The sequence below is a fragment of the Psammomys obesus genome, unplaced genomic scaffold (genome assembly GCF_907164565.1).
Source record: "Psammomys obesus unplaced genomic scaffold, mPsaObe1.curated_primary_1811, whole genome shotgun sequence".
Taxonomy (NCBI): domain Eukaryota; kingdom Metazoa; phylum Chordata; class Mammalia; order Rodentia; family Muridae; genus Psammomys; species Psammomys obesus.
In genome coordinates this window covers 52,823,587-52,835,634 of record NW_026587216.1, presented here as the reverse complement: position 1 = coordinate 52,835,634, position 12,048 = coordinate 52,823,587, and the positions used below count along the sequence as shown (strand labels likewise).

The 12,048-nt window shown below is 37.9% G+C and overlaps 1 protein-coding gene across 1 annotated transcript in view; it reads left to right on the top strand.

Moving 5' to 3' along the window:
* The window catches only part of Fut9 (fucosyltransferase 9), a 209,372-nt gene extending 197,652 nt beyond the window's left edge, over positions 1 to 11,720 (top strand). Inside the window, exon 3 of the mRNA XM_055603328.1 lies at positions 10,632 to 11,720. Within this exon, the coding sequence (XP_055459303.1) occupies positions 10,641 to 11,720 (1,080 nt within the window). The 5' untranslated portion in view covers positions 10,632 to 10,640. The remainder of the gene's footprint in view (positions 1 to 10,631) is intronic.
* The last annotated feature ends 328 nt before the right edge of the window (positions 11,721 to 12,048 follow it).

Genomic DNA, 12,048 nt, shown 5'->3' with positions numbered 1-12,048 from the left:
TTTTCTTCACAGAAAACAGCTCCCATGAAAAGGCATATGATGTGAGTCAGCTGGAAACTGCAAGGGGGTTGGTTGGGTTTTGCCAGCTGGAAAACATCCTCATGTGGACTCTGAGAAGGGATAAACAGAAGCCCACAGACAGTGAGAGAACATCCTCATGTGGACTCTGAGAAGGGATAAACAGAAGCCCACAGACAGTGAGAGAACGCTTTTTGCATCTCAGTGCTTTGCAGCTGTTCACATCACTTCGCTGATTTTCACAAAGAAAAACACTCCAGAGAATTCTTGCTGCTTTGATGGGGTTTTGGTGTTTCGGTGTACTCTCGCTGTTTGGGAGGTGTCTTGCCTCTTCTGCTGAGTGGTTCCACCACTGTTGCTGTTGTTTGCTGTTTGCTGCTATGGTCTACTGCTTTGCTGTTTGACTGGACTGCTGCTATCCTAAGGACTGAGACTGATATATTCCCAAAGAACCCAATTAGCATAATCAGCAGGAAGTAGCTAAAAGAGGTCTCCAACCCCTTTCCCTACTAATCTCCTACCTAAGGTGGGGGTGGGAGGGATGGAGGTAGAGGCATTTAATAACATTAAATAATATAGGTGTTTGAAAAATCTAAGCTTACACAAAATTCAGAAAAAAGCATGGACTTGAAAATAAGAGAAGAATTAGGTCATTCAGGCAAAGAAAAAAAGTAAATAGACATACAAAGTAAACATGGAGAAATTATGGTATAGTACAAAAGGATCTCATCTTCAAAGTATAGGCATAGATGAAAGAAAAAATATCCATGTCAATAGCATATACCATATCTTCAATGAAATAATAAAACATTCCCAAATTAAGGAGAGGCATACCATTGTAGATACAAGAAACATATAGATCAAACAGGCAGGAACATGAAAGAAATTCCCCATGGTATGTTATAGTCAAAACACTAAACATACAGAACCAAGATAGGATTCAGAAAGTTACAAAGGGAAAAGAAGCCACAACTCACATAAAAAGGAAGACCCGTTCCCAACAGAAATTTTAAAAGCCAGAAAAACACAGAATGGTGTATTTCAAATCCTAAGAATGGCCAGTGAGATGAGTGAACAGTTGGGGATATTTGCTGTTCTTGCAGGAAACCTGTGTTTGGATCACAGCACCAAAATGTTTCCTCCTAACCATCCTCAGTATGCCTGTAGTGCACATGTTGGAGGCAAGCATTATTGTACTTAAAATAAATTTAATCAATCTAAAAATATTATTTTTAATATTAGAAGACTATGAATAGCAACCTAGAATACTCAGCAAAACTATAAGCCATCGATAAAAAGAAAGAAAGAGAAAATTCTTCCATGGTATAAACAAGCTAAGAGGATTTATGCTAAAAGAACTCATGTTTACTCAACAAGACTTATACTTTGGACAGAAGAGAAGAATAAGCATAGCCAAGACTCAATAGAAAGAAATAAGTGAAGCTATAACTGAAAACACAAACAGGATAAGAAAACAGCAGTCATACACCTTTGAATAACTCTGAGAGCCTTCAACTCTGCATCCAAAAGATGCATGTCAGGTTTTAAAAACAAAACTACCTTTATCCACAAGTAACTCATTTTACCTTCACAAATAGGCACCACCTTAAATTGAAAGGAAGAGTAAATTTTCCAAGCCATACGTTTAGAAAGCAAGCAGGAGCTTCAATCTTCATATATGGGGAAAATTTCATAGATAAATAAATAAACAAAACAATACATTTAAAAAATCTCATGGAAGCGCAGTGTGTCACAGAATGTCACACAGTACAGCCCTTTGTCCACACATCTTTACTTGCAAATGGTCATTGCAATGAGTCATTGGTCTGTTTTGAGACCTCTGGAATCTGCCGTACTATCAATAGTAGATCTTCATCAGACTCCTCTCAGATACTCTGTTATTGCCTTGTCTCATGGAGATCTTGCAACTCTGGATCTGCAAGACTGGCCCTTTCATGCATTCCAGCAGTTCACAGATGAGGTAGATGTTGGGGTGAGCCAATTCAAAGCCCTGGGTCTGGGCCTGGCTGGTACTGAGACCAGCTCAACACTAGCATTTTTCAGGCTGAGTTGGAAAGCCAGCCTATTCTACATGGCAAGCACCTGTATCAAAAGAGGGAGGAGAAGGAAGAAGGGGAGAGAAGGAAGGAGAGAAACATACACACACATGCACACAAGAAATAAAACAGAGACATAAAGAGGAGGGGGAAGGAAAGACAGATTGATCTCAAATCACAGTGTTGCCTGTGAATGGGAGAAAATTAAAACAACCTCAATTTTAAAATTCACAAATCCGTTACAATAACGCAGAAAATAATGTAACTACAACAGGATACAAGGAAGACACTGGATATGGACTTTTGTTCTCCATATGTAAAGACACAGGAAACACTGTGCTTGCACCCACATCCACCCACACACATGCACTATTCAAGCATACACAAAAGTAAAAATGTGTTACCTCGTTCATTTCCAGATTATTCAGCTGTAAGCTAATTGTTGTGTGTGTGTGTGTGTGTGTGTGTGTGTGTGTGTGTGAAAATCTTTTTGACTTTGCTTTCCTCACATTATCTCCTAGTCTTCGGACTTCTTTGTGGCTCATTTTTCCTATTCAGTTCCTTCTGTTTTGTTCTCTCCTTGCAACTTAGAGGTTCAAATGCTCCTCATTATCTACAGCAATATACTTTTTATAAGACTTTTACAACTGGTGCTAGTTAGTTTTGTGTAAGTTATAGAAATGATCAGCCTGCAAAGTTTGGTCATGTCCAGAAATGTTATCATGGCTATGCCTCCTGTAATCCAATGTTTATCTCCATAGCCAGATGGTCCCTCTTTCTACCATTTATTTTTAGATTCAGTTAACCTTTGATATACATAATAGTGTTTCTTTTTTTTTAATTTTGCATCATGAAAACTTTTCTTGCATGCATTTTAGAGAAAACTATTTATTATTATTTTTCTCTACATATCCTGCATTTTAGAGAAAATAATAATAGAGAAAATAAATAATAATAATAATAAATATTTTTCTCTAAGATATTATTTTTATCATATATTATCTACAGAGAAATGGACCATAAGACATTGTCTCACATTATTTTAAAGGCTGAGAAGTTTCACCATCTGCTGTCTGTCAACCAGATATCTTGGAAAAAAATATAAGGCCTAAGAGAAGATGTCGAATGGTGTAGATTCCATTATGGGTTTAAAGATCTGAGAAGCAGGAACATAAAAGACCACACCTCAAAGCAATCAGCCACACAGAAAGCAAAGTTAGCTCTTTCCTCTATTCAAGGTCCACAAACCACACCAAGGGTCGTTGATTTACTCAGGCCACCAATTACTACATATTAGGTTTGTCCCAGAAGCACCCTCACAGATACACAAGGAAGTAGCACGTGACGTCCACGGAGGCTTTCATTAGCTGAGACAAGCGAAACAAAAATTAACTCGCATACTAAAAATAGGAGTTGGAAGATCAAGAGGTTGGTTTCTCTACTTTCCATTATAATATGGATTAGAAATTAAGGGGAAAATCTGAGGAAGTTTGATCATGTCAGCAAACTCAAAGCTGCTTTGTCAATGACATGTTTGACTCAGGTGCCAGGTTACACAAGAGCAACTGAAACCTAGAAACAGTGAGAAGGTTAGAGTTCAGGGGACAACTGGCCTCATTTTCATTAATTATTGTTATGTATGTGTGTTCATTCCTAAATATATAAATATGACCTGCTCAGTCTGCATAATGATACTTGCATGTATGTTTTAGGGATTACCATTTAGCCTTGGTTAACCCGTTTGTGTGTTCTTCCCTGGAGAAGACTATTTTTCCTACTCTTGGCAGTCCTTTGTTGCCTGTAGTTTTCTGAGTAGGGTTGAGGCCTCATTATGTTCATTTTTTAACAAAAAGAAAATTACTTTTTTCTGATAATTAGATGATGACATCATATATAAAAGACTTAGTCTGTTTTCTCCTAAGACAGGAGCCTACCACAGAGGGCCTCTGAAAGACTCTACCTAGCAGTGTATCAAAGCAGAAACTGAGACTCATAACCAAATCTTCGGCAGAGTGCAAGGAATCATATGAAAGAAGGGGGAGTTAGTAAGACCTGGATAGGACAGGAGCTCCACAAGGACCAAATATATCTGGGCACAGGAGTCATGAGACTGTTTCTCCAACCAAGGACCATGTATGGATATAACCTAGAACCTCTGCTTAGATGTAGCCCATGGTAGCTCAATATCCAAGGGTGTACTCTAGTAAGGGGAAGAGGGAGTATCTCTGACAGGAACTCAATGGCAGGCTCTTTGACCTCCCCACGCCCCCCTGGGAGAAGCAGCCCTGCTAGGCCACAGAGGAGGACTTTGCATCCAGTCCTGAAGATACCTGATAAACCAGGGTCAGATGAAAGTGGAGGAGGTTCTCCCCTATCAGTGGACTTGGAAAAGGGCAGGGAGGAGGTAAGGAAGTGAGTATGAGATTGGGAGGGAATGAGGGAGCAGGATACAGCTGGGATACAGAGTTAATAAATGTAACTAATAATAAAAATAAATTTTAAAAAGACTAAAAAAAAGACTTAGTCTGATACCTTAGACTGTATGAATGCTCTGAATAGTTAATAGCTATTTGGTGATCTATGAAACATAATGTTAAGAGCAAGAATATGTTGTGTAATTTAAACCCTTGGAATTAAAATCTGAGTAGAAAGGGGACCTCTCTACCCTGTGAGCCTACTTTCAGTTGAAGAGGGTCAGAAACATTAAATATACAGACATATGAACTTGTTCCTATCAAACATTGCAAACAAGACCTGTACTATAAAACAGCATGTTTACTGACTAGAATGACATGAAACTATTAAAATCTATTCATAATTAAAATTAAGCTTGGTGGCACAGGTCTATAATCCTCGATAGCTGATAGGCTGAGGTCGAAAGAGGGGCAGGTTCAAGGCATGCCAGGATGACAGAATGAGTTCAAGGTCAGCCTGAGCAATCTAAGATCTTGTCTTAAAATAGGAAGTGCAAAGAAAGCTGAGAGATGTAGCTCAGTGATAGAACATTAAACTCTAAGGTTAAGTCCCAGATCAGCAATTAATTAATGTCATGGTAGCATGTTCATAACGTACTAGGTGGTAACAGAGTAATTAGGAACAAAACATAAGCTGAGGAGCTCTGATTACAGTATGTTTGAGAGCTCATCAGCAGTCCCTTCCATACCATATGTACCTTCAAGTAGAACTGAGACATGAAGGCTGAAAAACAAAACAAACAAACAAATAAAAAACAAAAACAGTAACTCAGAAGCAGAGGAGGAAAACCTTCACAGAGGTGAGAGCCAGTGTGATACAGGGACAAGCAAGGGCATGCAAAGAATGCAACAGTGGCGAAAGTGAGGTTGAAGACACAGACAGTGGCGCGTCATCAGGAGCTGTCTATGCCACAGATGGCCACTGTAAACATCATCTTAAACACCGTTAGAGTGAAGAAGCCTGAAGTAGACGTATCCTGTGACTAGTGGCTTAAGATGTCACTTTACTGCAGAGATTCTTGAACTTCAGTGTTCACAGAGGCTGCCTGCAAGGGTCTTTAAAAGACTGATACCCTCATTCCAATTTCCTCATTCCAAAAAGTATGCATTTCTAACTGCATCCCAAGAGATACTGTAGGTGTAAGCACCATGAAGGATGATGGTGAACACTGAAGTTTTTAACCTCTTGCCCAACATAAGGGAATCGTGTACTTAAAATAAGTATATAAACATCCATGATAAGGTATCCATTTTTATGTTCAGATTTAATGAAACATAAGCATCGTTGGAGACATGACTGGACAGGAGGTTATAATCTAATGCTTAGACTACACAAGAACCCTACCAGGCTAGTCCATTCAAATTCTTCGTAGCCTCTAAAGCATGGCTCCTTCACTATAAGACAGGACACTTTTGAAATGGTCATCATCTGACCTACTCAATGACAAGTTAGGTCAAAGAATTTCTTTACCATCAGTTCCAAGACAGACGAGCACTAAATAGTGAAGAAATATGTAGGGAGGAGGTTGTAGCTTGGTTTGAGGAAAGGGTTTTCAGTTTGGGTGACTCATCTCCAGGAAAAAGGAACTGTAGTTCTATAGCTTGCCTTGAAGGAAGAAGAAAGGTGCTGAAGGAGACAGGAAGGAATCAGCAGTTCATGGAGAAACTTCCTTTGTGAGGTTTATTGTGAGCGTCTCATTGGTGTCTTATTTTCTGAATGTCATGATCGTAAGGGTGAATGTTCTTATTGAGGAACCATGCCTTATAGATCATAGGTGCTAATACTGTGAAAAAATTCAAAGGGTCAATAATAAGTGCCAGCAGAAAGACAGATGAGTGATCTTACTTATATGTAGAGTATAGAAACATCTGCCTCCTAAAAGGAGATAAGAACCTGGTGGCTACCTAGAGACAGGAGGGAGAAGGAGTGAGGAGAATGGGAAAAGACTAATAATCCACAGCTGAGAGGGTACTGCAAAATACGCAGAAGTTACTGAAAGCTATTCCCTTGCTGTATAGTATAGTGATTTGTACAGGGGCAAAATAGAGGTACACACAGGCATCTCAGTAATGTACCGGTCATTTGAAAAAGAAAAAGACTTTGAAGGTTTTTACCATAATGAAATGGTAAAGGTTTGAAATATTTTAATCTGATTGAAACATTACATGATTTATTAACCATAGCATGGTAGGTATTCCATTACGATGTACAATTTTATGTTTTTACATATCATTTAAAAAATTTTAAAAGTCAATGCCAATTGGGTGATTTAGAAGCATTATCAGTAGTCCACACAAGAAATAATAGGTGTTCTACTCAGATAAATGGGGAATAATCAAATAATGCAACAAAGACCTAGAAGATACCATTTGGTGAAGGTTGGTCTAGATATAAAAAAAATGAAGGAAGGATTGCCAAAGATAATTGACTGAGTTAGTTACTCTATCTTATTATTTGAATAAAATGGAGTTTCATCTTTAAAATAAGAAATATGAATATACCAAAGCAAAAAGTTGTGTGTGTGTGTGGGGGGGGTAATATTTCCTTGTGTTTCGTGGACTATATGCTCTTATCTAAAACATGGCAGTAATCATAGTGAAAGCTGGAACTGACAACCCAGTTATGAAAGACTTCTGGCTTCCAAGGGCACCACAAAGCATGTTTCAGGAAAAAAAATGTCATGAAGGAACCCCTGATCCTATCCACAGTATCCCCTAGGGAGTATGAGCCAGACTACACTTGGGCTCTGTGTCAAATATGATTGCTGTGACTCTAGCTTAAGCTGGTAACTAGAGCATCTAAAGTGAAAAAAGACAGTGATTAAAAACTAGTGATAGAGGAGCTGAAAGAGCAAAGAAAAAGAGGCTTAATCTCTGAGTTAAAATTCAAAGGGAATGAACATAAAAAGCAATGAAATAAAAGAGTTGATAGTGCACAAAAAATGGCATTTAGTAGCGTATTAGTTTGTAGAAACAACTATTTGAAAACAAAAAGGAAAGAGAGGCATGGTTAAAAAAAAAAAAGACATTTACTAGATTGTCTAAAGACAAAACTCCCAAGGAAACAATACTGAAGAAGACTTGGGAAAAGCACCTGTGACCCTGGGGAAACTGGGTGACCCCTTCCTTACAGAGTACTTTAGCAGAAAGTTCCCCAGAGTCCAAGGAAGCAAAACAAAGGTTTACTAATGGAAACACAGAGATTATATTTAAGGATCTCTGACAGAGGATCACAGGCACAAACTTGAGAGCACTCCAGAAATCAACCAGTGCCTTCTTGCCAAAAAAACAACAACAACAACAACAACAAAAGTGTCTCTCACAAGACCGGAGGTGTGCAGCTCAGCATCAAATTTAGAGAACTGTGGGAACTAAAATCAGTAAAGCCCATGAGATAGGCCCAACACAATATGAAGTTTCAAAGGACGCTGAAAGAGAACTCATGAATGTACATCATTTTATAATATAATTTGATATTCAATAAAAGAATAGTGTTTTACTTTAAAATGTCTAAGTGTTCATAGTGTAAAAATTGCAAGGAAAGCAAAATAAGTAAAAACAAAACAAAAAACCTGAAAACTTGTGTACTTTGGACTTTGGGTACCCCAGACTAATATGATGCTATTAACAGATCATGATTAGATTAGAAGAAGGTGTTCTCTGAACTCACTGTACACTTAACAGTCTCTGTTTAGGAAGCACTGCCAAGTTCCTAAGCACCACCTGGACTTAGTGCATGCAGTTACACAAAGTGATGTGATTTGTGCCAGTTGAAAGAGTGTATGATTTTACACTTCGCAAAATTTAAATCCAGATAATTTGTATTATTTTTGAAGGGTTCAAGATATATAATTTGTATCATGAGAGGAAAAGAAGAGAATTGTTTGTAGAGTCTAGTTTATATAAATTGATTAAAGTGGAGGTTATTCTATTTGTTTGTTTGAGTGTATTCCAAGGAATAAAACAATTATAACTAATATAACACAAGTAAAATGAGTAGGTGGTTATAGTATAGCTCTTGGGAGTGAAAAATACCAAAGAAAGGTGAGCCCAGATTAGATCCATTAATCCCGAACTCACCAGGGAGCCCAAATGTAATCTTTAGACCCAGATATCTCCATGCTCCATCTGACGCTCCTGATTGACACTGGTTGTGGAAAGAAAAGATTTTTTTTTTAAATTCTTACAAGTTTTCCCAACAGAGGTAAAATTGTTCAATATGAAACCTAGATTCATCTGAAGAACACAATGATTTTATAGCATGCACAAGGGACAAGGGCTAGAATTATTCAATGAATGTACAACAGAGAAAGAAAGAAAGAGAGGAGAAAGGAGAGGGAGACAAGAATTATATCCACATAGTTAAAACCAGCAAATATTTATGTTAACGTTCCCTAAAAAAGAATTATATTCAGGAATTTCATATATTAGGAATTTATAATGTAACTTATCTAAATATTACTAATTATAATTATTGAGTTATATATTGAATTTTAGAGAAGAATTTTGTGTGGATGGGTGCTTAACTAGAATGACAATAATCTACAAAAAATCTCTCATACTCCATAAGGCTATTAAGAATAACTGAAAAGTTTCAATTACCCTACTTATGGCTACAATCTCCCTTATTCTACACATTCATAGATGTCACTGGCAAGAGCTATATAGAAACTGTCTCGAGGCTTTAAAAATACTGGAATTATTGACAGATCAAAACATGTTGGATTTTCCCTCTGAATTTCAGTTATGGGGAAAAAAATGAAATAGTTCCTGTCAAAGAATGTCAACTTGGCTCTAGCAGGCAAACTTCCCTGACAGTCTCTGTGCAGTAACTGCCCTGTTATTTAGTAATTGACCCTGACTGCAGCAGAGATGGAGCATGTAAAGAGAAGAATAAGCAAAACAAAATGACTGGGAAACAGGAAAATTGAAGGAAATGCAACATTGTTTTCTGTCTGATTCTTTTCATTTAACTAAAGAAAGCAAGCAAGTAATGGGGAGTTTGAGGGGGAGAGAGAGTAACAGAGAGAGGGAAAAGAAGAAAAAGAAAGAAAAAAGGAAGGAAGGAAGGAAGGAAGGAAGGAAGGAAGGAAGGAAGGAGGGAGGGAGGAAAGAGAGAGAGAGAAAGAAAGAGAGAAAGAAAGAAAGAAAGAAAGAAAGAAAGAAAGAAAGAAAGAAAGAAAGAAAGAAAAGACTAAAATTGACTGCATGCATACTAAATTTGAAATACGAAAAAAAAATTGCCCAGATATTTTCTATCATTTTGGTTTCCATTGTCTGCATGAGTGTATGCCAAGTTCCTAGTGAAAACAGGTAAACACAAATTCACACTTAGTTCATATTTTGTGTTTGTGGTTACTGACACCGGGCCTTACACATGTCTAAAGCTCTGTAGCTTGGTCATCCGTTCACTCACTACACGGAGCGCTTATCAAACAACTGCTCTGCCCAGATGGTAATGGCACGTCCGTGAAGAAAGCAAAGCCCATCAACAGGCTGACCCTGCTATCACTAAGATGATATTTGCCTGCCCTGAGGAAAACTGTGATCATAAACCAGTGATCAAACCTTCATACCTTACACCAGCAACCTGAATTTAAAAGTGAGCTCTGCCAGAGTGGATCCTATCCTTGGCACAACTTCCTGAACAGAACACCAACAGCTCAGGCTCTAAGATCAACAATCAATAATTGGGACCTCATGAATAGCAAGTCAGTGATGAGTTCAGTCATGGTTCTAATTATGGTGATCTATTTTGTCAGGATTTTGTTGTTGTTGTTTTGTTTTTTTAAGCAAACAAAAACAGAATAGAGGTCACTGAAGAAGTGGTTCACATAACTCAAAGTGTGTTTTGAGAGTAAATTCTGATTTCTTCTTGCCAGACCAGAGTTTCCAGGAAACTTCCATTTAAATGCAGTTTTACACCTAAATGAAGCCTGTTTCTCACAGTGGCTGTTAATACTGAAAAGAAATTACAGTTGATTTCATGATTACAACAGTCTTACTATTTCTTTTCTGTTGTATTTATAATTTCCTCCTTTGTTACCAACCTTACCTTTCCTTGTGTTTTTCTGTTCCACAGAAAAAAATTATGACATCAACATCCAAAGGCATTCTTCGCCCATTTCTAATCGTCTGCGTCATCCTGGGCTGCTTTGTGGCATGTCTGCTCATTTACATCAAACCCACGAACAGCTGGGTCTTCAGTCCAATGGAGTCTGCAAGTTCTGTGCTGAAGATGAAAAATTTCTTCTCCGCGAAAACTGATTATTTTAATGAAACCACTATTCTCGTTTGGGTGTGGCCATTTGGGCAGACTTTTGACCTTACGTCCTGCCAAGCGATGTTCAACATCCAAGGGTGCCATCTCACAACGGACCGTTCATTGTACAACAAATCCCACGCGGTCCTGATACACCACAGAGACATCAGCTGGGATCTGACTAACTTACCTCAGCAGGCCAGGCCACCCTTTCAGAAGTGGATTTGGATGAACTTAGAGTCACCCACTCATACCCCCCAAAAGAGTGGCATTGAGCACTTGTTCAACCTGACTCTGACCTACCGCCGCGACTCAGATATTCAAGTGCCTTATGGGTTCTTGACGGTGAGCACGAATCCCTTTGCGTTTGAAGTGCCAAGCAAAGAAAAGTTAGTGTGCTGGGTTGTGAGTAACTGGAACCCGGAACATGCCAGGGTCAAGTACTACAACGAGCTCAGCAAGAGTATTGAGATCCACACGTATGGGCAAGCGTTTGGAGAGTATGTGAATGATAAGAACCTGATTCCCACCATATCTACTTGTAAATTTTATCTGTCTTTTGAAAATTCAATTCACAAAGATTACATCACAGAAAAGCTCTACAATGCATTTTTGGCTGGCTCAGTACCTGTTGTCCTCGGACCATCTAGGGAAAACTATGAGAATTATATTCCAGCTGATTCATTCATTCATGTGGAAGATTATAACTCTCCCAGTGAGTTGGCAAAGTATCTGAAGGAAGTTGACAAAAACAATAAGCTGTACCTTAGTTACTTTAACTGGAGGAAGGATTTTACTGTAAACCTCCCACGATTTTGGGAATCACATGCATGCCTAGCTTGTGATCACGTAAAACGGCATCAAGAGTATAAGTCTGTTGGTAATTTAGAGAAATGGTTTTGGAATTAAAGTTTTCATCATTTTCAAATTTAGTGAAATATGTTAATGACACATCATTCAAGTTTTAAGGATAATAGAATCACTTTGCTTTTGTGTGAAAATTTATTTAAAACCCTTAAGTAACATGTATATTTTGATGGAAATTTTTAAGAGATCAGAATCAGCAATCATTCCATTTGGTTTTAAATTATCCTGTATATATGTGATAATGAACACTGAAAATAATTTATTTGTCACTCTCATTTGTAAACATTCTTTTTCACATTTTATAGTTGCCTGTAAAGAAAGATTATGATTTAGATGTTTCTACACCAATCAGATCTTTAATAGATTTGGG